The 25,908-nt window shown below is 37.8% G+C and overlaps 1 protein-coding gene across 1 annotated transcript in view; it reads right to left on the minus strand.

Annotated features, from left to right (window-relative positions):
• Positions 1 to 465: 465 nt before the first annotated feature.
• LOC113547105 (F-actin-uncapping protein LRRC16A) overlaps positions 466 to 25,908 on the minus strand; it is a 43,557-nt gene continuing 18,114 nt past the window's right edge. The window contains exons 7-38 of the mRNA XM_034307346.2: positions 25,629 to 25,699; positions 25,464 to 25,537; positions 25,153 to 25,228; positions 24,961 to 25,049; positions 24,431 to 24,525; positions 22,850 to 22,936; positions 22,666 to 22,769; positions 22,494 to 22,571; positions 21,298 to 21,374; positions 21,084 to 21,188; positions 18,458 to 18,527; positions 16,435 to 16,516; positions 16,197 to 16,296; positions 15,935 to 15,989; positions 14,546 to 14,718; positions 14,380 to 14,448; positions 14,196 to 14,289; positions 13,630 to 13,728; positions 13,362 to 13,490; positions 12,343 to 12,537; positions 12,043 to 12,218; positions 11,150 to 11,237; positions 10,120 to 10,239; positions 9,941 to 10,007; positions 9,543 to 9,760; positions 9,324 to 9,424; positions 7,316 to 7,769; positions 7,131 to 7,173; positions 6,745 to 7,032; positions 4,450 to 4,572; positions 2,338 to 2,505; positions 466 to 1,738 (exon numbers count right to left, since the gene is read on the minus strand). Of these exons, the coding sequence (XP_034163237.2) occupies positions 1,587 to 1,738; positions 2,338 to 2,505; positions 4,450 to 4,572; positions 6,745 to 7,032; positions 7,131 to 7,173; positions 7,316 to 7,769; positions 9,324 to 9,424; positions 9,543 to 9,760; positions 9,941 to 10,007; positions 10,120 to 10,239; positions 11,150 to 11,237; positions 12,043 to 12,218; positions 12,343 to 12,537; positions 13,362 to 13,490; positions 13,630 to 13,728; positions 14,196 to 14,289; positions 14,380 to 14,448; positions 14,546 to 14,718; positions 15,935 to 15,989; positions 16,197 to 16,296; positions 16,435 to 16,516; positions 18,458 to 18,527; positions 21,084 to 21,188; positions 21,298 to 21,374; positions 22,494 to 22,571; positions 22,666 to 22,769; positions 22,850 to 22,936; positions 24,431 to 24,525; positions 24,961 to 25,049; positions 25,153 to 25,228; positions 25,464 to 25,537; positions 25,629 to 25,699 (3,920 nt within the window). The 3' untranslated portion in view covers positions 466 to 1,586. The remainder of the gene's footprint in view (positions 1,739 to 2,337; positions 2,506 to 4,449; positions 4,573 to 6,744; positions 7,033 to 7,130; positions 7,174 to 7,315; positions 7,770 to 9,323; positions 9,425 to 9,542; positions 9,761 to 9,940; positions 10,008 to 10,119; positions 10,240 to 11,149; positions 11,238 to 12,042; positions 12,219 to 12,342; positions 12,538 to 13,361; positions 13,491 to 13,629; positions 13,729 to 14,195; positions 14,290 to 14,379; positions 14,449 to 14,545; positions 14,719 to 15,934; positions 15,990 to 16,196; positions 16,297 to 16,434; positions 16,517 to 18,457; positions 18,528 to 21,083; positions 21,189 to 21,297; positions 21,375 to 22,493; positions 22,572 to 22,665; positions 22,770 to 22,849; positions 22,937 to 24,430; positions 24,526 to 24,960; positions 25,050 to 25,152; positions 25,229 to 25,463; positions 25,538 to 25,628; positions 25,700 to 25,908) is intronic.

Raw genomic sequence — 25,908 nt, forward strand, 5'->3', positions numbered from 1 at the left:
CATCTGTGTTGTTGCTTGGAGGACGGCTCATAATTACAGCAGGCTGAGGAGCTTGTCTAATCCTGATTATTAGCAGATCAATGACAACGAGCCTGCCACCACGCCTTTCTATCTTTAGCCACTTTGAAATAATGGTCAGTTGTTTTTTTCTGTAATTTTTTTTTAATTTGAGGAAAGATCTGATTAGCTAGGTGTTTATGTCACACTGTAGTCATGGTTGGTGTGGTGTTTACTCTACATTTCTCTTCTGACTGATTTGGTGTTTATTCAAAACTGTTGTCTTGTTTTTTTTTTTTTTTTTTTTATTTTTAATTTTACACTATGGTCCTGTTGGTTTGGTGTTTATTCTACAACTATGTCCTGGTTGGTTTGTTGTTTATTCTAAAGTGTAATCCTAATTTCTTTGGTGTTTATGTGGTCCTGGTTTGCTTGGTTTACAAATTATACTTATAAATTATTTACAAATTATTATTCTAAACTGATGTCTTGTTTTTTTTTTTTTAATTTTATTGTACACTGTGGTCCTGTTGGTTTGATGTTTATTCTATATTTCTCACCTGGATGGTTTGGTGCTTATTCTACATTTTTCTCCTGGTTGGTTTAGTGTCTGGTGTACACTGTTGTCCTTTTTGTTTTGGTGTTTATTCTACAGTTATGTCCTGGTTGGTTTAGTGTCTGGTGTACACTGTTGTCCTTTTTGTTTTGGTGTTTATTCTACAGTTATGTCCTGGTTGGTTTAGTGTCTGGTGTACACTGTTGTCCTTTTTGTTTTGGTGTTTTTTCTACAGTTACGTCCTGGTTGGTTTGGTGTTTGGTGTACACTTGTCCCTTCTGGTTTGGTGTTTATTATATTTTATATTTCTGGTGATAACTGTAGTCATAATTGAAGAAGTGTAGCCATAATTTACTTGGTGTTTATTCGATACTGCTGTTCTGGTTGGTTTGGTGTTTGTTCTAATTTGTTACTTTGGTGTTTGGTCTACACTATTTTTCTCTTTGGTTTGGTGTTTATTCTACATTCCTGTCCTAGTTTGTTTGGTGTTCTTTCCTATCCTGATTATATGGGTGTTTTTTCTACATTTTTCTCCTCTAGTTTGGTTTTTGGTGTTTATTGTACAGTATTGTTCTTTTTGGTTTGTTTTTTGTTCTATGCTGTCGTTGGTGTTTGGCTTAAACTGTTGCCTTGTTCAGTTTTGTGTTTAATTTAAGTTGTCGCCTGTTGTCCACCATCATCTTGCTTGCTTTGGGGTTTAATCTCAACTGCTATCCTGGTTGGTTTAATGTTTATTTTCCTCTGTTGTCCTCTTCGGTATGGTGTGATTTACTATCGCCCTTCTTGATTTTGGTGCTTATTCTAAAATTATTCAAAAATTATGATTGCATGGTGTTTATTCTAAGCTGGCATCCTGGGTGGTTTGGTGTTTATTGTATACTAATGTTCTGGGCTGAGTTTCCGAAAAGCATTGCAAAATTCAGATCATCATAACTGGGAGAGAAAGTATTCAGTGTGATGCTCGCTCTACCATTTAATGGTGATCTTTCTGCTGTGGCGCTTTTGGGAAACTCGACCCTTGCTGCTTTGGCTTTTATTCCACACTCTCGTCCTCGCTGCTTGAGAGTTCCTCTTGTGTCGGGTCTGTGTGTTGAAGTGCAGCAGAAGACTGGAGCTGCATGTCAGTGCTGCTGGGATCCAGAGTTTCAGGAGATGAAGTAGAGTCTGTAGGAGTCAGAAGGTCAACTGCAAACAACACACACACACAGCAAATTAAGTACCAGTTCAATGCCACTAAGTATCAACTTACTGATCTTTATAACATATCAGTAATAAGTCTAAATTATTTTATGAAATTCAAAATTTGTGTTCTTTTATTTAATTTACAAATATACTCAATTTCTTTCAATTACAGTGATGCCATATATGATGTATTTAAATGTTAACATTTGTTAATTTGTTATAAAATTGTTGTTTTACTTGTTATATTATTGTTAATTTGTTTACAGACCTAACTTTGACTTGAACGCACAGAAGACTGCATTATCTTCACTACTAAAATTTTATTTTTATTTATGCTAGTGAAGAATGATGAAATAATTTTATAAATCGTAAGATTTTCAAACATGATTTAAAAAAAAACAAAAAAAAAACAGAGGGTCTGTGTCCAGAAACCAGCTAATCCAGTTTGTTGGGGATTCACAGATAATGTAGAAATAACACGCTTGCATACTTATAAAGATATAAGTACCACAGTCTGTGGCTAATAGAATGAGCTCATAAGATAAATATCTCAGTATAGTAAAGCTGAGATGAGTTCACTTGGTGAATGTGATGGGTCAGACCTTGTGCAGGCAGGGACACGGTGCGTTGTCGATCATCTTTCTCTTCAGCAGCACTGGTGGAGCTGACGGTGTGAAGGGAGGCGCAGCGTTGCCCTGCTGCTGCAGCGTGTGATGGCTGTGTGGGTGAGTCTGGCTCAAACACACTGCCCTCTGCTGCAAGATCCAGCACTGAGAGACAGCAACAACATCATCACTGAGACATGAATGAATGAATGAATGAATGAATGAATGAAAGCCTTTATTGTCATTGTATATCTCTCTGTACAATGAAATTAGGAGCACTGCTTCTGACTGGTGTTATAAAAACAAACATATAACGTTAGACAATAAATAAGACTATAAAGTGAGTATACCGTGTAGTATAAAAGTATGTATGTATGTACAGCAAGTATACAGTATAAAGTATATACAGCAGGTGACTAAGCCATAATATTGCACATTGAACATTCAGAACATTCTGAATAAGTGACCAGTGATAGTATTGTACATTACCCTCTACACTGGTGTAAACAGTTCAGTAAAGACACACAGAGTACAGATTGAAATGGAATAAATGACCGTAGTTGAGTAAATGACCAGAGATAGTAATTGCACATTTACATTCTACGTTTAGTGCATTGAGTTTAGAGTGATAAATAAAATGACCAGTATTGCACATTGACATTCTACATATGATATATGTACATCTCCAAAAAAAAAAAAAAAAACATTCGTACACAGGCTTAAAGCACTGACATTAACTAGAATTTATGCCGTATTGTGTACATTTTGTTAATCATTCAGGAACCCAAAAGTAAAGATTGTCTATCAGAGACAAGATAAGCAACTTCTTAGTGATTTTTTGTTAGTCTTGTGTATGTTATCTAACAAACACTGCTTTATAATCCTAAAAATCTCAAAAAGAAACTTTCACTGTGTTCAAACTGTGTTCAAATAAAGTTTTCAACAAGTACTTGGTGACTTCCCCTATCCATGAGAAGTGCATATCTACTACATCCCACAAACGGCCACTTGCAGCACGAAGTCATGTACTTATAGGAGTGTTATTTATTTATTTAAATTTATTTATTTATTTATTTAAATTTATTTAAAGGGCACTTGTCCTTATCAATAAGAAATAATGTGGATGAAATGATTTTCTGTGCTAAATTGTTCAGTAAATTCCCTTAAATAATGTGAAGTCATACTGACTTGCTAATTACCTAGCTAGCTGTAAAACATGCTAACTATCTGCTGGGCCAATTATCTACTGTAGCTTGCTAACTAGATAGCAAATAATTAAGTTACATCAGCTTTCATGTATAAATACTAAAATAAAAAATAATTTGACGAACAATTTGAGCATAATCAAAGTGTATATTTTATTTTAGAATAAGTATTTTATCATCCCTATTATGTCCATGACTACCATGCTGACTAGTTAGCTTGCTAACTATCTCAGTGCAACCTAGCTATCAGAAATGTTAAGTAATTGAATGTTTTTCCTGGCTTGAAAAAGAATAAGCCTCTGAATGCAATGCTTTCTGTTTTATTTCTAAAGTCTACACTGACGTTTACTCGACTCTTTAAAGGCTCAACTAACAAACTTCACTTGAGCTGATAATGGAATAAAATGACCTTTAAGATGTCCACATAATAAGTGTAATGATAATAATCTGTAAAAATGTCAGAAACCTATAATAGTGGTGAAGCTTTCTGTGTGGACAGGTTTATTTAATGTTTATGGAAGGAGTCTCCAGTGTCAGCGCTTTGTAAAAGTCAGAGATAAAGCTGTAACTTTAAGTTTTTTGCCATAGGAAGGCCCTCAGGATGGCGGAGTTTGCACTTTGAGTTGCTTATTAACTTCAAGAGGAAGTGAGAGAACAGCTGTGTATAATATACTGTATATGCTATAACATCAGTGACAACAGAAGCTTGTTTTGAATGTTGTACAACACTAAGTAAATATGCCATGCCATGTAATCACTGGCCGATTTCTGTGGAATAAGAGGAATAAAACACTCCAGGATGTGTTGCACTAGGAAAATAATCACCTTTGTGTTTTATTCCTTACTTATTACTGATAAACTGGAAGACAAATGAAGAGAAAAACATTTGTTTATTAAAAGTTACCTATAGGAGGTGAGCCAGGAGAGACACATATATGTTCCTCTTTCGATGACTCCTCTTTCTGGTGTTGAGCCGTTGCAGATTGTTTGGTGGAGGAGACAGCACCGAGGTGACCTGAGACATCATCTAAGAAGCCAGAAAGCAGATTAAATAAGTATCTAGTCGCAGGAAGTCTAGCAGACTGGACTCGTGTTATAATTTTGAAGATAATTCCATTACAGGAGCTTCAACATTTCTACTGAATGGTGGGAGAGTGTGAAATTCATATCACAGCCGTGTTAAAATGAATAAAGATCACATGACAAATGGTGGATCCTGGAGGTTACGACTGGTATAAATCGCAGGTGAAAAGATGTTTCAGGACAAGAATGTAAGTGGATGATGAGTACTTATTTCAGTCGACTTCCTTTGGGTGTAGACATTAATAGACAAGTCCAGCTCCTGAGATTTACTACTACTAAACTTTTCAGAATGACTTGGATAACTGAAAATCCTCACAAACAAATGTAAATAAGTAGCTCAAGAAATAATACATGGCAATCACACAGCCATGGCTACTAAATTCACAACACACCTTTGCTTTACTAGGCAAAAATCGGATTTGTGGTTCGACTGAAAATTAACACAATTTGTACACAATTTTCCCCTTATTGCAAATATGTTCAATCATTCAAGACATGGTTAGTGTCTGACGTTTGACTCCTAAGTTCTGGAGCTGCATTTATTCAAAATGATTTTAGTTATGCAGTTTGTACAATGTTAAATTGGTAGCTACATATGTACAGTACTGTGCTCAAGTGTTAGGCACATGCAAAGAAATGCTGTAGAGCAAAGATGCCATCAAAAATAATGAAATTAAATGTTTCTACATAAAAAAATACTATAAAGAGCAGTAAACAGTAAGTCAATATTTAGCGTGACAATCCTTTTTTTTTGTACCTGAAACTACTACTTAAAAAAAAAAAAATAGTATTCTCAGGTGCAGTGTGTGCAGTTTTATAAGGAAATGAGCTGTAAGTGTTACTGAGCATCTTGCAGAAGCAGCCACAGTTCTTCTGGAGACTTTGACTGTCGACTCGCTTCTTATTTCTGCAGTGAAACCCAGCAGCCTTCATTATGTTTTTGTCTGAAAAGTGTCTCTTATGGAATCTGCTGCTTTCTTTACTGACATACAAACATTTTTCTGTAACATTTAATTTTGTGCTGGAAAACTAATGTTTGGAATCTAAAATGTTTTTGTACTGAATCAATAATGTAGAAGTCAGAAAATAAAAATCTATAACAAAGTTTGTACTAAAAAAAATAGGGTGCCTAAGACTTTTGCACAGTACTGTATATTTCCCTTACTGATTAGCCCATTGGACTTGTAGCAATAATGCACATTGAAAGAAGCAAAATTTCAGACATTTGAGACATGAAGCATGTCGTGTCTGAATGTCTGTTTGGAGAAAGAGGGAACTTTTCTATGCTAGAATTTTTCTATGATGTATAACAGCTAATCTATTGTACCTTATGGTAACGTAATAATACTCCGCCACTTTCACTTTTAATAATTTTATTATGATTATAATACACATATACACATCACACCTAAGAGTAAATACTGGTTTTCTACTTTTGATCATGACTGTGGTACTTATCCTAAACGTTATATCACTCTTACACCACAGCGCTGTTGAATTCTCTTTTCTGATTGGTCAGAAGGTGTTGTTTAATTTTCAGCAGCTCTTATACTGGATTCCAGCTGCCAATCAAATTACAGGTTTATAGCAATGAACATGTTTTGATATTTTATTGCCTCTGTAGTAAAAATTTACACAGGGACTTGTATGACACAATCTAAGGTTAATAATAAAAAAACTCGTTTACAATGTGCTGAAAAACCTATAATCGTTTATAAGTATTCTTCTAAAACAAATTCTTATAAAATAAAACATACCATTGGCAAATTGCTGTGGTGTAAGTGGAATAAAACGCTTTGGTGTTCAGTGTTATTGGAATATAATTAACTCGATAATTATTTTCCTATATAACCCTATAATGCAAAGTGGTTTATTTCTTACACAGCAACCATGGAATAATTATGGTTTGTTGGCCATTGTTTTTGTTTGTGCCTGATTTTCTGGAGGATTATTTTTGGGCAGATATTACTCTAAATACCAATAACTTTCCCTTCTAGTGCTTGAACTTGTAGAGAAAACTCTTTAGGGTTATACCACAGATCTAGCACCTTCACTTACTACTACTAAAATGACCTGGAAAACATAAAACCTTTATACGCTAGTGTTCAGAACTCACTGGCAGATGTGCTGGAGCTGCTCAGGGGGCTGCGAGGAAGGTGCTCCTGGCTCAGGTGGTGCTCTGGGTGGCTGCTCGGAGTGGATTTGTGGTTGCTGGATGGTGGGCTGAGTGAGGCTTTGAGGCCAGTGTGTGCTGCTGGAAGGGTTTGTTTGGCTGGAGGTGTGTGGACAGAAGCAGGAGCAGTCGGTTTCAGGAGAAGGGGAGAAGGAGAGGGAGATTTAGACGCAGCATCCTGGTGGTGCTCTTTCTGCGCTGGCTTCTCTACAGCCGCACTGTCGCCATCAGCTGGGGAGAAAAGGAAACGCAACAACATACGGATTCAGTTGGGTGTAAAAGCAGAATGTGCATTTGCGCTGACCTGAAGGTGTTACAAACACACTAACCGTGATTGGATTCGGCTTTGTTCGCAGATGAGGATTCACTTGCCTGTGGGATGAATAAAAAGACAAAATGAACTTCATAGAATTAAAATAAACACTAATATGAGACAATAACATGAGAAAATGAGTGGAAATACATCCAAATCCAGACTATCCAAATCATTTTCTGAAGGCCTTGTTTAACTCACTTTCTCTTTCATCTTCTCCTGTTTTGCCCTCAGCTGTGCCAGAAAGTCGTTCCCCATCACCTGCACCCCTCGGATTCGCCCCCCGTGTGGCCCCTCCCGCTTCTTACCCTCCTCCGCATGACCTTTACTCTCAGAGGTCATGGCTGTATCTACAGGTTCACATGGTTCAACTTTCTCCGCTATCTGAGTCTTGATTGGTTCTTGAGTGTGTTCGAGGACGGGGCTTTTCACTGCAGGCTTTGTGGATTCGACGTTTTCAGATTCAGTGGTAGGTGGCATGGTGGCATTTGTTGGTGCAGGAGTGGGAGTGGGTGTGGGTGTGGGTGTGGGTGTGTGTGGGCTGGTGGGCGGGGATTTCATGGAGGTGCGTGATTTAATGAGGTTGAAGAAGCCACTCATGCGAGATTCCCGCTTCCTCTCCCCTTCTGGACCTGCGTCTTTTATAAAGGAAAGCCTGAGAGAGAAGAATATATATATATTATATATTATATTATATTATATTATATAATATATTCTATATATTAAGACAACTGCTACAGAAATAAAAATTCACTGCTAATGCCAGCTAACTAGCATGGAATAACTTGACATGACTTCGGAGAGAATTTTTTTTCTGTCATCTTCATCAATATTCAGAACTGTCAGTATGTTAGGCAGCAAGCTAAAACAACTTCACTTCTTCTGAAGCAAATCCCTAAAATGTTCATAATCTTCACTGCTGACCTAAACTAACTTCACTGCTAACTTAAACTACCTTGACAAGATTTCAGAAATTTAAAGTAATGTTCATTAACAGCCAAAAAACATCACTGCTAACTCTAGCTAGCTGGTCAATAAGAGCTAACCTGGTAGAATTTCTGTGTTCATAATTTTTTACCAGCAATGCTAACTAGCTTGCTAACACAAGCTAACCTGACAATAACTGAGAAAACATCTAGTACAATCATAAAACTACTTTTGAGGCAAAGCTGAATACTTATAGACATCTGAAAGATGAGTCTTTGAGTTAATATATAAAAGACACACCCATATGTCCTACTCAAAGACACACCCATACGTCCCACACAAAGACACACCCATACGTCGCACTCAAAGACACACCCATACGTCCCACTCAAAGACACACCCATACGTCCCACTCAAAGACACACCCATATGTCCTACTCAAAGACACACCCATATGTCCCACTCAAAGACACACCCATATGTCCTACTCAAAGACACACCCATATGTCCTACTCAAAGACACACCCATATGCCCCACTCAAAGACACACCCATACGTCCTACTCAAAGACACACCCATACGTCCTACTCAAAGACACACCCATACGTCCTACTCAAAGACACACCCATACGTCCCACACAAAGACACACCCATGCGTCCTACTCAAAGACACACCCATACGTCCTACTCAAAGACACACCCATACGTCCTACTCAAAGACACACCCATACATCCCACTCAAAGACACACCCATAGGTCCCAATCAAAGACACACCCATATGTCCCACTCAAACACACATTTACAGTATATGTCCCACTCAAAGACACACCCATATGTCCTACTCAAAGACACACCCATATGTCCTACTCAAAGACACACCCATACGTCCCACACAAAGACACACCCATACGTCCTACTCAAAGACACACCCATACGTCCTACACAAAAACACACTCATATGTCCCACTCAAAGACACACCCACATGTCCCACTCAAAGACACACCCATACGTCCCACTCAAAGACACACCCATACATCCCACTCAAAGACACACCCATACGTCTTACTCAAAGACATCTATATGTCCCACTTAAAGACACATTTACAGTATATGTCCTACTCAAAGACACACCCATACGTCCCACTCAAAGACACGCCTACTGCATATGTCCTACACAAAGACAAGTCCATACGTCCTGCTTGAACTTTCTTATACTGTGAGCACTAATACGGTTAATTTATAAACATCTGAAAAACAACAAAAGGACAAAAATGTCTCACTTGGTGCCAATCTTTGTGACTTTTTTGGCAAAGAAATCCTCCAGGCCCTCATCCACTTTCCCAACAAACTCTGTCTGCTCCATGTCTGCTGAAGGAGCGCTCTAAAAAAGTGGAAACCAGAATAAGAACACGGCACTACTAAAAAGGACCAACAACAAAAAGAATGTGTGTGTCAGTGAGTGTGCATGTGTGTGTGTGTACGGGCTATGCAACTCTCACAGCTGCTTTTCTCGGTTTGGTGTTGGTCTTCTTCCTGCGTGGGCGAAGTTTGGTTATGTGCTGCAGTTTGGGGCTCTCTGTTTCTGGTAGATCAATGAAACACACACTCTCGGGCCTCTCTAACTCCGCCTCCACAGGTTCAGGGGGTGGAGGACGGGGCGGATCTTCCATGTGGATGGGCACATGTTCCAGTGCTTTATCCAAATCAAACTCCAGCTCTGACGGCCAAACAGACAAAAAAATAAACAAAAACCAAACTAAACTATAGTAGAATAACGCCATACAAATGAATGATCCATTTGATAGTGTAATAAACCATGAATTTTCAGTAAAATTCCTGAAATGAATGACAGGCGTAAATTAGTTGACAATTTATTGTGTACAGTTCCACACCCTACCAAAGGCCACGGAGATGGGACGCACCATCCGGAACAGGATGCTCTGCCTCTTGGAGGTTGGAGACAGCTTCATTAAAAAAAACAAACAAAAAAAACCAACAACAAACAACTTAAAAGCTATCTATTCTTAAAAGGTAACAGTACCACGCATCACTAAAGAGAACGGGGAATGTGTGTACCAGCAGGTCAGATGAAGGTGGTGGCAGGTTCTCTGGCTCCAGCTGCCCCTCCTCCAGAACCTCAGTCTCCTCCGAATCATGATGGATCAGCGGCTGGCTACGCCTACTCAGATGCTCCGCCTACAAATATACACAACAAACCATTTGAGTTAAAGCATTTGAGTCAAGCCAAGCTGAATTAAAAGGTGATCTAATGAAGCACGATTGATGATAAAGTGTTCAACAGTCCATTATATACAATTAAATTAACATAAATTTTTTGCACCAACATTGCGGCTGAAAAAATGGAGGGAAAAAAGGCTGAATATGAATTTAAGTGGCATTTAAGATGGGCATCCAGTGATTCTGTCAACTGCATAAGAAGGAATTAATTCGTAAACTGTTCACGAAGCATTTACACAAGAAACGTGGTATTTTAGGAAAATCCAGTTCATTTGGAAAAAGAGTCTATTTCTCAAATGTGAACTTTGGTTGATCAGCTTCAAAACGAATAACTGGTGATGAGTTACTGCAATTATATATACAGATTATGCTGTCAAGTTGAAATCTCATATTTATTTATATTAAAAGCCAATTTTTGTCCTTTTCAGCATTTCATGGTGTTCTGTGAGTGTGGCTACATGTAAATCAGCTGTGCCAAAGCACATGGATATTCGATGAACTTAAAGAAAATCAGTGTTAATGAAATGTTTGTGAATCTGGCAGGAATTTTTAGTTTGGTTTAGCCACAAAAATATTTACACACAAGTTTACTAAAAGACTGATTAAAAATGAGGCCCAGAATGAATCAGAATGTGAATACGTCTTGGCGTCTGTACCTTTAGAGGATGTTTTGATGAGAATGTGGTAAAGTTACGAGCAAGGAGGCACTTGCCTAAAATTAGTTTGAATTACCGAGTGCTGAGTTTAGTATGTAAACCATTCACACGGAATCTGAAATCAGAATGAATTCATTCAGACTTACGAACATCTCTGCATGTAAAACAGCCTGTTTGTGTGTGTTTCAAAGTTTGTGAAAGTATGTACTAACCAGTGTGTGCTGAGAGCGAGAGAGAGACTCTAAGATCTCATCAATGATGCGGTCGGACAGGAACGAGGCCATGCTGAGCTTTACTTCACTGAGACAGACAGACAGAACAAACCCAACATTATGATTTTAATATTCACAATTATTCCAACACTGATCAGAATGAAGAATTCAAATTTAGCATCAGAATTCAGAATCAAGAATCAAAGTCAGAATGAAGAATTCGAATCAGAATTTAAAAATCAGTTTCAGAATTTAGAAACAGAATTCAGTTTCAGGAATCAGAAATCAGTATCAGAATTCAGAATCAGGAATCAAAGGCAGAATGACTAATTAGAATCAGAATTTAAAAATCAGTTTTAGAATTTAGAAACAGAATTCAGTTTCAGGAATCAGAAATCAGTATCAGAATTCAGAATCACGAATCAAAGTCAGAATGAAGAATTCGAATCAGAATTTAAAAATCAGTTTCAGAATTTAGAAACAGAATTCAGTTTCAGGAATCAAAAATCAGTATCAGAATTCAGAATCAAGAACCAAAGTCAGAATGAAGACTTAGAATCAGAATTTAAAAATCAGTTTTAGAATTTAGAAACAGAATTCAAATTCAGGAATCAAAAATCAGTATCAGAATTCAGAATCAAGAACCAAAGTCAGAATGAAGACTTAGAATCAGAATTTAAAAATCAGTTTTAGAATTTAGAAACAGAATTCAAATTCAGGAATCAGAAATCAGTATCAGAATTCAGAATCAAGAATCAAAGTCAGAATGAAGACTTAGAATCAGATTCAGGAACCAGAAATTAGTATCAGAATTCAGAATTAAGAATCTGGATCAGAATAAAGAATCAGCAGTATTTTGTGTGTGTGTGTGTGTGTGTGTGTGTGAGAAATACCTGATCTTGTTGATGATGTCGATGGCAGACTGCTCGAGCAGAGTGTTGGTGATGAAGGTTCGAGGCACGCTCATCTTCCCCTCGCTCACCCGCATCAGAGTCGGCCTCAGGTTCGCTGTGCGCATCACGTGAGGACACATACTCTCCGCCGTGTCCACCATCGACACCAACAAACTCTACACACACAAACAAAACACACGTACAACAGCTGATGGTACTGAACATCACTAGCACTTTGAAATGCTCTGCATGAACGTCTGTGTGTGTGTGTGTATGTGTGTGTGGTGGAGCTTAGTGTACCTGCAGCTGCTGGTTTATGACAGTGCTGACTTCTCCCGCCATCGACTGAAGTTTGTCCTGGATCGGAGCCACCCACGGGCTCTCAACCGCCTCACATACTCCTCCTCCTTCTCCACCTCCTTCTCCAGCTCCATCTTCATCTCCGCCTCTACCTCCACGCCGTGCCGAGCGCAGCTGATACATACTGGCCAGCAGCTACACAGCGACACACACAGCACCATGTGATATAACTCTGTGTATAACACACACTCATCATCATCTTCTACAACAGGTGGAACCACTTGCCTAAGCAACCGCTCTTCATCCTTCCTCCCCATCCCAATTCCCTCCTTTCCTTCATTCCCTTTATCTTTTTCCATCCAAGAAATAGTTCCTTATTTCTTTACCTTCTTCTATCCTCCCTTTCTCCCTTATTTCTTTCTCTTATTCCTTCCTTCCTATCCCTTTCTTCCTTACTTTCCCTTCTTTTTATTGTTCCTTCTTTCTTTTACTCTTTCAGTTTCCTTCCTTGCTTCCTTCTCCGTCTTTACTCTCCTCTTCCATTCTTCTGTTTTTTCTTCTGTTCTTTCTTTCTCTAATTCCTCCCTTCTCTCTCTACTACCTTCTATCATTACCTTTTCTCAAATTCTTTTCCTTCCATCCTTACTTACATCTTGCCTTTTTCTCTCTTCTCATCTCCTTCCTTCTTTTCCCTTCTACTTTCTCCTTCCCTCATTCCCTTCTTTTCCTTCATCCTTACTTTTTCTCTCTCCATTTCCCTCCATTCCCTTCTTCGTTCTCCCTGTCTCTTCTTCTATTTCTTCCATTCCTTCTTCCCCACCTTTCAACTTTCCGTTTTTTCATTCCTCCATTCCTCATTCCTTCCCTTTCTTCATTTTCTTTCCTCCTTCCATTTATCCCTTCTTCCTGATTTTCTCCTTTCTTTTTCTTCCTTTTCCTTCTTTCATTCTTCCCTTCCTTTCCTCCTTCCCTGTGTGTGTGTGTGTGTGTGTGTGTGTGTGTGTGTGTGTGAACCTCACTCTCTTCGAGTTGCGTGCGTCCTTGACGAGTCTCTCCGCTGCTCTCATGTCCTCCTGAACTCTCTCTCTCTCACTGAAGCGAAGAGAGTTTAGGTGGTCCTGCACCTTCACACATAGCCTGTCAATCATCTGCACACACACACACACACACACACACTATTCAGATGACTCTCTAGTCAACTGGTTACACACGAGGAGCCAATCGCAGACAGACATGCAAACGCACACTCGCACACACACACACACACACACACACACACACTATAACCTGTTGTGTGGTGGACGTGACAATGCCTTGCTGTAGTCTGTAGGCTTGTTCTTGTAGGTATTTCCTCGTTTCATGGTTCCTCAAGAGATACTGCTCCATCTGAAAACACACACACACACACACACACACACATGCACTAATCTGTGTAAGAATATCTGCAAACACTGGCCTATTTATCAGCAACCATATATATACCGTGGCTTGTGCCAGTGTTCAACCGTAACTCGTAAGATTATTAAGAGATTAGTAAGATTAGTAATTAGTAAGAGAAGCAATCTGATGTTTAACATGATGCTCCCACCACCATGCTTCACTGTGTAGATGGTGTTATTCATATGGCCATTTTTTGTGTAGATTTAAGACATATAATTCTAATTAAATGTATTTCAGTTTCAGGCTGTAACATTGCAAAATGTGGAAAAGTTCGGGGGGGGGGGGGGGGGGGGGGGGGCAGAGACACTTATGCAAGGCCCTGTAGGACACATATGGATGATACAAATCACAATCCAATAATAAGAGCCCTCTTGCCTTTAGATAATTAACTACTTGACTGATTGACCTCTGACCTTCATGAGGGCGTCCTCGGTTTTCTCAGGGCTGGACTTGAGAGCTTGTGCAGCATCCATGATGGGCACCGGCATGAAGCGGATAGTGTAGTTTCTGCAGGACACAAAACACTGGGTGATCAATATCTACTTACTACACACACTTACACATACACACACACATACAAATGTCAAAGAAACTCACTTCTCCAAAGCAGCTGCCACGTCCTGCAGACCCTGAGCACTGACATTATTCCTGTCCCAAATCACAGTCCTGAAACACAAATCATTGAAAATATCATGTACCACGCACAATAACATTACATCAGGCTTTGATCCTAGGTGTATGTGTGTGTGTGTGTGTTTGAGACCTGAGTTTGGTGTTGATCTGCAGGGCCTTGGCCAGCATTTTAGCCCCCATGTCTCCCATCCCATTGCCGCTGATGTCTAGGCGAGTCAGGGAGCTGTTCCCCCCCACAGCGTTCAGCACGATGGACAAATCAGCTTTCAGCTTGGAATCAGCCAGGGACAGAGAGCTGAGTGGCTACACACACACACACACACACACACCATCTTCATCATCATCATCATCATCATCAGTTGGTCAGTTCCATACACACTCAGAATACACCATAGTCTTTATAATGTACGATTATATCTTTTTTAGGTTCCTGAGATGTGTTCTGTATCTACATGGACTTGTTTTAGTCTGAGTTATTGGTGTCACTAAATATTTCCAAGTTCATGTTGTCTTTTCTTTCCACATGAACAAATTTTACAAAAAGTAATTCCTTCTTCTAGAATGAAGCCAACTACTTCTAGAAGTAAAGGCTTGGTATCAAAAAGTATTAAATGGTTTTTGGTCATGATCTTGACTCATTTTAATTTGGACTCCATCTTGCTTTGGCCTCGAGCCCCTTGACTTGATCTCGGCTTGTCCTGAACTTGGATTCGTCTTGGACGTGACAATAGCGGTCTTGACTACAGCACAAGTGCAAACCAGAAAGTGTGACAACTGTTACTGTTACTGTGGTGGTTTTGTCATGCTTTTTAAATCAACGTAGGAACTGAAAATCTTACTGAAACATGTGAGTCAGTGTTAAACGCATATCAGACATGTGATATCGTGTTATAAAAAGAGCCTCATATGTACAGATATGCAAATGAAGGCAATGAAACACTATTTTACCAAGAGAATGTGTAGATTCATAAAATCTCGATTTTCTGATGAGGGTAAAAGTGTGGAAGTGTCTTTCTATTTGTGTGATTTTTTTCCCTGTAAATAAAATATCAGTAATTTATAATTCAGTATAGAAAAACAGTTATGACCTTATAACACGTTGCTTTCAATTATATTTTGTATTCCCTGTTTGCTTCCTGTTTCCCATAGCGACAAGCACCATAGGCTAGTGTTTGTTTTGGTTTCTGTTTTAGTCCTGCCTCCGCCCTTCATCCTGTCTTTGGTTTGTTACCTAAATGTGTGCACCTATTCCGTGTTTACTGCCTGATTAATTTATCTATGTTGTATGCCCTGCTGTTTCCTGTTTTGGTGTGTCTTATGATGCACTCGTGTCCTAGTAGCTAAGTAGCTAATTCGGAGCCTTAGCATTCAGTGTTCGTGTTTCTGGTTTAGACCTTATGCCTTACACTTTTCATCTTTTTTTATCTATACTACTAGTGTAAACTAGATTGATGAAATAAGAGCAAGTTACGCAGTGGCAAACTGGAGAATAAGATTCCAGGCTCATATAAACACTTACAGATTCCTCCTCCTGGATCATAAGAACCAAACTGTTCAGCACCTGCCCCAGATTCCTGCACACACACACACACACACACACACACACAAACACACACACACACACACACACCTTGATCCTGAGACACATGCATCCAGGGATATTTTTAACATCATACACTATATTCCCTGGAAATATCATTATTAAAGCAATGCATTTTGGGGGATCTGTGTGACAGAATGATATGTGAGCCTGCGGCTCACACACTGCGAATGCTTCTCACTTGGATTTGATGTTGCTGAAGTTCTTGCCCAGAGACAGCTGTCTGATGGAGCGATTCTTAGCCAGCCACACCAGCAGAGTCGTCAGATCTGAGTCCAAACCTGCACACAAAGCATCAGCATTTAACCTTATTCAACACACTCCTGATTCTTATCACGTCAGAGAAAAGACAATAAAACACAGCTGGAAGGATAGTGTGTGTGTGTGTGTGTGTGAGTGTGTGTGTGCTGTGTTCTGACCGTTGTCTGAAATATCCAGGCTAGAGACATTGGGGATTTCAGCTATACAGCTTTCCAGAATCTGAGATCCAGCTGACCGCAGCTACACACACACACACACACACACACACACGTCAGATTTTTTATTTTATAAATTTATTTTTTATTTAGACAAGAATAAAGGAGCACAGTCATTATAATCACACTTTCTTTTTCTTTTACTTAAACACTTATTTACTTATGTACTTACCTACATACCTACTGCATACCTGCGTGCATACTTACTTATATACTAACTTACTTACGTACTTACTTACCTACGTATGTGCTTACTTATGTACTACACACGTACATACTAACTTACTTAAGTACTTACTTACCTACGTATGTGCTTACTTATGTACCACACACGTACATACTAACTTACTTAAGTACTTACTTACCTATGTATGTGCTTACTTATGTACCACACACGTACATACTAACTTACTTAAGTACTTACTTACCTACGTATGTGCTTACTTATGTACCACACACGTATATACTAACTTACTTAAGTACTTACTTACCTACGTATGTGCTTACTTATGTACCACACACGTATATACTAACTTACTTAAGTACTTACTTACCTACGTATGTGCTTACTTATGTACCACACACGTACATACTAACTTACTTAAGTACTTACTTACCTATGTATGTGCTTACTTATGTACCACACACGTACATACTAACTTACTTAAGTACTTACTTACCTACGTATGTGCTTACTTATGTACTACACACGTACATACTAACTTACTTAAGTACTTACTTACCTACGTATGTGCTTACTTATGTACCACACACGTACATACTAACTTACTTAAGTACTTACTTACCTACGTATGTGCTTACTTATGTACCACACACGTACATACTAACTTACTTAAGTACTTACTTACCTATGTATGTGCTTACTTATGTACCACACACGTACATACTAACTTACTTAAGTACTTACTTACCTACGTATGTGCTTACTTATGTACCACACACGTATATACTAACTTACTTAAGTACTTACTTACCTACGTATGTGCTACTTATGTACCACACACGTACATACTAACTTACTTAAGTACTTACTTACCTACGTATGTGCTTACTTATGTACCACACACGTACATACTAACTTACTTAAGTACTTACTTACCTACGTATGTGCTTACTTATGTACTACACACGTACATACTAACTTACTTAAGTACTTACTTACCTACGTATGTGCTTACTTATGTACTACACACGTACATACTAACTTACTTAAGTACTTACTTACATATTACAAACTTAAGTACTAATGTATATACTTACTCTAGTACTTACATATGTGCTTACTTACGTACTATAAACCTACGTACTAATTTACTTATGTACTTACTAACATACGTACTTGCGTACTAATCTACTTATGTACCTTTGCACGTGTGTACTTACTTATGTACTTATTTACTTACCGACATACGTGTTTACTTATGTACTACATCCTTACGTACTTACTCACTTATATATATAATTATGTACTAACCTACTTATGTACTTACTTATGTACATGCTTACTTATATACTTACATACTCACTTATTTTAATAACCTTTAATGAGCTCATTATTATTTACATAATGACCCAGTATCTACAGCTCTAACTGTTATCAGTATCACAGAATGTAACATCAGCACTCTCTGATATTGTGCTTAGGCTTCATTACGCGATTAAAATGCAGTGAAGACACTTTAGAGAACACACACAGGAGTGCAGAATTATGAAATGAAGATAGTGTGAGTGTGTGTAGAATCAGGATATATTTGGCAGGTTTAAGGTGTTCCAGCTGGCCTCAAAAATCTCCTCAGCAGTCATCAGGTAATTTAGCCTGAAATAACTTCCTCAATAAAGACTCAGTTATAAAAAATAAAAAAAAAAAAAGATGCGTGTCTGGAGGATGATGGGTCAGGTTACTGTGTGTGTGCGCGTGTGTGTGTGTGTGTGTGTGTGTGTGTACCTCACAACTGCTCAGATCCAAAGAGACATCTTTTAAATTGGGATTACAGGCCAGACCCAGCAACAGAGCCCTACACACACACACACACACACACACACAAAATGAAACTTATACCCAATATAGCTGATCAGACACACACATTAGTTAATTATTAACAGATATATTAATGTTAGATTAACATTAATATTAGATTAAATGTGCAAAACATTAGACATGGATACGAAATATGTTACAGATATGTTATATACTGCTGTTTACAGATATGTAATATGTTATATACTGCAGGTAACAGATATGGAATATGTTATATACTGCTGTTTACAGATATGGAATATGTTATATACTGCTGTTTACAGATATGGAATATGTTATATACTGCAGCTTACAGATATGGAATATGTTATATACTGCTGTTTACAGATATGGAATATGTTATATACTGCAGGTTACAGATATGGAATATGTTATATACTGCAGGTTACAGATATGGAATATGTTATATACTGCAGGTTACAGATATGGAATATGTTATATACTGCAGGTTACAGATATGGAATATGTTATATACTGCTGTTTACAGATATGGAATATGTTATATACTGCTGTTTACAGATATGGAATATGTTATATACTGCTGTTTACAGATATGGAATATGTTATATACTGCAGGTTACAGATATGGAATATGTTATATACTGCAGGTTACAGATATGGAATATGTTATATACTGCAGGTTACAGATATGGAATATGTTATATACTGCAGTTTACAGATATGGAATATGTTATATACTGCTGTTTACAGATATGGAATATGTTATATACTGCTGTTTACAGATATGGAATATGTTATATACTGCTGTTTACAGATATGGAATATGTTATACACTGCTGTTTACAGATATGGAATATGTTATATACTGCAGTTTACAGATATGGAATATGTTATATACTGCTGTTTACAGATATGGAATATGTTATATACTGCTGTTTACAGATATGGAATATGTTATATACTGCAGTTTACAGATATGGAATATGTTATATACTGCAGTTTACAGATATAGAATATGTTATATACTGCTGTTTACAGATATAGAATATGTTATATACTGCTGTTTACAGATATGGAATATGTTATATACTGCTGTTTACAGATATGGAATATGTTATATACTGCTGTTTACAGATATGGAATATGTTATATACTGCAGGTTACAGATATGGAATATGTTATATACTGCAGTTTACAGATATAGAATATGTTATATACTGCAGTTTACAGATATAGAATATGTTATATACTGCTGTTTACAGATATGGAATATGTTATATACTGCTGTTTACAGATATGGAATATGTTATATACTGCTGTTTACAGATATGGAATATGTTATATACTGCAGGTTACAGATATGGAATATGTTATATACTGCAGTTTACAGATATGGAATATGTTATATACTGCAGGTAACAGATATGGAATATGTTATATACTGCAGTTTACAGATATGGAATATGTTATATACAGATATGATTATCAGGAACTGGACTCTTTTCCTTCCTAAATTTTCTTAAACAAGTTGCATATCCAACCATGTACACATCTTCAACTGCTGACTGCATGTGATACAGAAAATAAATGTCATCCTGAGGAGAAGTAAAGCCGTGTGACCAGTCCAACTTTTTTGGACAGAGGTTACACTGATAAAGATAAATTCTGCTTTTTATGGGTATTGTGTCAATTCTTTTCACACTAAAAATCTAAATGGCATAAAACCTTGAACAGTTGTAGATAAGCATCTTAAAATATAGTCTTTAGTCGATTGGTTAGTTCATTCATTCATTACTTTGTTCATTCCTTCCTCCATTCCTTGTTCTTTCCTTTGTTCCTTCATTCGTTCCTTCCTTTCCTCTGTTCCTTTGGCCGTTCCTTCACCCCTTCCTTCTTTAGTTCCTTTGTTCCATCTTTTCTTTTTCCTTCATTCCTACCTTTGTTCATTCCTTCCTTCCTTCCTTCCTTCCTTCATTCCATCCTTCCTTTCTGCCTTTCTTCATTTCTTAGTTTGTTCTTTCATTTGTTCCTTCATTCCTTGGATTCTTTCTTCCCTCCTACCTTTGTTCCTTCCCTTCTACACCTTCCTTCATTCCATCTTTCTTTCTTTTGTTCCTTCCTTCATTCCATTCATTCTTTGTTCCTTCCTGCCTTTCCTTCTTTCCCTCCTTCCTTCTTTCCTTTCCTTCCTTCCCACTTGCCTACCTTCCTACCCTTCCTCCCTTCCTTCCTTCTTTGTTCCTTCCTATGTTCCTTTATTCGAGCCTTCCTTCCAGTTCCAGGCCACAGTGGATGACTACAGTAAGAGTATTAGTAATTATCTCTCTAATCAGACACAATGCTGCTGGTAAAGTTGTTAAGGTTATGAAGTGTGTGATGTGAACACAGCGTTAAATGCTCGAGGTTTCAGGTAATTATCCTAACACTGTACTTCATCGTACTGTTTACTCTATGAAGTTGTTCCTGTTTTATGGTATTATTGTCCTGTTTGTTACGGCATGACCTCCGAGTCTCAATATTTCATCCTGCTGAATGGGAGGATAATAAAAAAGAATAGCTTTGCGTGACTCACTTGAGGGCCTCTGGAGGCAGTTTGGTGCCGGAGAGGACGATGGTGTTGAGGGCCAGGGCAGCGCTGAAGAACTGCTTAAAGGAGGAGGGCAGCTCCTTTCCTTTCCTGCAGGGAGCACACGAGATAATGACAAAGAAAAAATGAACCGCCACATTGATATCATTTACGTTTTACTGTAGAAAGCATTGTGTGTGTTTATGTGTGTATTTCTTACTTAATACTCAAGACACTCTTGGACATGTTGAGGACAGTAAGATGCTTCAGAGAGCCTCGGAGTAAAGAAGAGCAGACCTGAACAGTACAGACAGGAAGAACAGTACATTTTCAATACAATCACACATCACTCATCTAAAGGTAGAATCTGTAGTGTGCATATATACAGGGTTATACGGTAACCACCAGCTCAGTGGTGTAACATGTAGACACTAGAAAAGTTTACATGTAGGAAAGGAACAAAGTTTAAGCAGAAAAGTTTACTTTTTTTTCTTATTCTAGGAACAATTCATTACGTACAACAATTAAACAGAAACTGTACAACTTTTCCAGTTTTTACATCTTAACTAACATCTTAACTAACTGTCAAGTGGCTGGTGGTTACCGTAAAACCCTTTAAATACGCACACTTCAGTTTCTATTTTGATCACACTGACCAGCACAGGAGAACAAACAGCCTTTTTAATCACTAGTTTAATCATTATCGTTTAAATTATTTGGAACGTGTTATATTTGACAGCTCACTGTAGGTCCATTTATAGTTTGAGCTTTTCTCTTTCATCCAAAAAAGCACAATTTTTGATCATTTAACCAAAACTTTCTACAGAAAACGTAAAAAAAATGGTCACTTTTCCAGACATGATAATAAATATACCTGTCAAATGTTAGCTAAGTGAACTCAAAACATTTAACATTTACATGACAGAAAGTGCGGGCGCTGCATCTTTCAAGCGGTAAAATCAAGACGAGAGATTATTAATGTAAGATGGAGGAAGTGGGCGGGGCTTCCAGGGTGTCAGTTAATATCAGAAAACACCTGTGCAACTGTCAATCATTCCATATTCACATGGTGATTAGTTGATCTATGGTTTTACTGGGGGTGGGGGTGGGGGGGTGATCTCTCTTTTTGCATATTTTTGAAGATAACTCAAGCAGCATACTCTGATTTTAAAATGTAGAAGTGTGGATCTGTAATTCCTGCTACTGGTACGTATTCTAGTGTTTGAGGAAATTCTTTAAATCTCAGCCAGATCACTAGACATATATAAACTTTAGTACTAGACATAAATGAACTCTAAATGTTTAAACAGAGCAGCAATGTATATTTGTTTCTTTATATTTTTTCTTTATATTTGTTTCTTCAGATCATTTATAAGTTACAGGAGTGTGTGTAAAGGTGCTGTGATGGTCACTGACCAGGTCCAGAGCACAGTCACAGTTGGACAGGTCCAGAGTGTGCAGGTTGTTTGGCTGACTCAGGAAGTTCCACAGGTTCTACAGAGACACACACAATCCTGCTGCTTCATAACACACCCAATATCAGTGTGTATATGTATGTGTGTGTGTGTGTGTGTGTGTGTGTGCATACAGGCAGGTCGTCTCCCCTCAGTGTGTTTCCAGACAGGTCAAGGTGTGTAAGTGTGTTAAAGAAGGACGAGTTGGAACACAGAGACTGAGCCAGAATGTTCACACCTAAAACACACACACAATTAACAATTAACTTAAATTTGAAGAACTATGAGTGTGTGTGTGTATGTGTGTGCGCTGTGCACCTTTAGCCGAGAGGGAGTTTTTTGAGAGGTTCAGATGTTTCAGTCCAGATTGAAGTTTTCCCAGTGGGGAACTCAGAGACACAATACCTGATAAACACATCATCATTATCATCATCGTTGTCGTCATCATCGTTAATAATAATAATAATAATAATAATAATAATAATCTTTATCGTTGTCATTGCCGTCATTATTAGCATTGCCATTGTCCTCGACATCATCACTGCATCACAACATCGTAGTCATAATTGTCGTCACAGTCATCATCATCATCATTGTCATCATCGTTAATAATAATCAATAAAAATAATAATAATAATTTCAGCGTTGTCATCGCTGTCATTATTAGCATTGTCATTGTCATCACCATCGTTGTCATCATTGTCATTACAGTCATTGTCATTGTTGTCGTCATCATCGTCATCATCGTTAGTAATAATAATCAATAACAATAATCATAACAATAATAATAATAATAATAATCTTTATCATTGTCAGTGACATCATTTTTAGCATTGTCATTGTAGTCACCATCATTGTCATCGCTGACATCATGATCATCAACATCGTTGTCATCATTACTGTCATCACAGTCATTGTCATCGTTGTCGTCACTGTCGTCATCATCATCATCACCGTTATCGGCGTTGTCATCATTACTGTCATCACAGTCACTGTCTTCGTTGATGTCTTCGTCATCATCGTCGTCATCATTATTGTCATCACAGTCATTGTCATCGTTGTCGTCACTGTCGTCATCATCATCATCATCATCGTTATCGGCGTTGTAGTCATTACTGTCATCACCTTCGTTGTCGTCATTGTTGTCATCATCATCATCATCGTCGTCATCATTATTGTCATCATTGTCATTATCCCAGTCCAGAGGTATTCAAATGTTTAGGTATAGGTATGACCCCCACTTTCTGAGCCCCAGGGTTCTGAGAACTCGCGCGCCCCCTCTAATCCCTAACAAATATAGTCAACTGATATTATAAACTTATTTAATGATAGTTAAGTCAGACACACAGTGACAGATTTTATTTCACATTCACAATGAACTCTCCAAAAAAAATCTCCACTTACTGTGACAGAAAGCTAGAGCGTTGTATCAGGGTATATTTCAAGCAAAGAGTTCAAAATACCTGTACAACCATCAATCATTCTGGATTCACATGTTGATTGGCTCATCTGCTGTTTTTATTAAGTGTCTGAAACACTTTATAAATTTACTATATTTCAATTTTCTTTTTTGGCATTTTCGCTGCAATTCAATCGCAGCCCACTAGGGCATGCCTCACAGTTTGAATACCTCTGCCCTAGTCTTCACCATCATAGTCACCCTCATCATAGTCATTACCATCATTGTCATCATCGTCATCCTCATCACCATTGTCTTCAGCAGCAGCAGCATCACCTCAGTAAACCTGGATAATTTACTTCTAACCAGAATATTTACAGTCCTAATCTTAATGATGATTTTTTTCGAGTAATGTATTTATAACGCATGTGTGTGTATATAAAAATATATATATATATATATAAATAAATGTATAAAAGTATATGTTGCGAGTGAGACACCTTTGTCCTCCACTGAGTTGTTGGCCAGGTTGAGTGTGTGTAGAGCCGAGTGCGGGTTCTGGCTCAGAGCGCTGGCCAACTTCTGTGCAAAATCACTATAAATAAATAAATAAATAAATAAACAAACAAATAAACACTGTATATCTGGAGTGCACATACTGAATATATATCTTGAATAAGACAAACTTACTGGATATTTCTTATTTATAATTTATGATAAAACAAATATACAGTTATTAAGCTTGTTAGACATTTTTTCTGATTTTAAAATGTAGAAAAAGAAAAAAATGCTTGAAAAATGCAAAATTATCCACCAACGGGACACAGCTGAAAATAAGTAATCATATTTATTTATTTTAAATTTTATTTTAATTTAGATTTTATTTAGAAATATTAGATAAATGTGACTATATTAAAAGATATTTTACATCATATCTTTGTGAAGTGTACAAGTGTACACACATAAACTGATCTGAATGTACATATCTAAATGTGGACGTGTGCATGTGTGTGTGTGTATTTTTGCTTACGCTTTGAGTCCTGTGTTTTCCAGAGCCAGCTCCTCTAATCTGCTTGAACGAGCCACAACTTTCAAGATCTGATCACATAAATCTGTAGGCTAAACACACACACACACACACACACAAAAGTACATATTAGTAGAAAGAAGTAACACAGTTTCCACAAGGTAGACAGTGAGAGCACAGTGAGATCAGACGCACCAGTTTATAATCCTTGAGTGAGAGTTTAGTGAACCACTGGTTGTACTCCAGCACTGCCACGATGGCCACCAGGTCCCTGAGGATGACAACGAACAAAACACATTATAAAAACACACAACCTACAACAACATACAACAGACAACAACATACAACAGACAACAACATCATCATCGTCATTATAACCATCTTCTACACTATCATTACCATGTTCATTATCATCATCTTCATCAACTGAGATTCTGAATACTGCTTTTATACTGCATAGGCATACTTCAGACCACCACACACACACACACACACGTTCCTGATACCTGGTCTCCAGGTGGATAAAGTCCTGTAGGTTGAGCTCTGTTGTGTCTTGGGTGAGGTAGATAGTGTCCACGTCCTGGAGAACAAGAACCAGGGATGAAACCCGTAAAAGGAGGGGGAGAGAGAGAGAGAGAGAGAGAGAGAGAGAGAAAGAAAGATGTACATACCCACTGCACCTCCGCTCTGTAAGGCAGCCCCATCTGATCACACACACACCAGTACATACGAGAGAAAGCACCTGAGAGAGAGAGAGAGAGAGAGAGATCAGACTAGAATGTGTGTGTGTGTGTGCATCCAGCTGCTAAACATATTTTTACATATAACATCTATATTTTGCCTAATAGATTCTATTCTATGTTTATTTTTCTATTTTATTCATTATATTCTGCTTTTATTATATTCAGCTTTTATTAGATTCTGTTTATTATGTATCACTGTTGCACTGTG

Source organism: Pangasianodon hypophthalmus, chromosome 9 (genome assembly GCF_027358585.1).
Source record: "Pangasianodon hypophthalmus isolate fPanHyp1 chromosome 9, fPanHyp1.pri, whole genome shotgun sequence".
In the NCBI taxonomy this organism is placed as follows: domain Eukaryota; kingdom Metazoa; phylum Chordata; class Actinopteri; order Siluriformes; family Pangasiidae; genus Pangasianodon; species Pangasianodon hypophthalmus.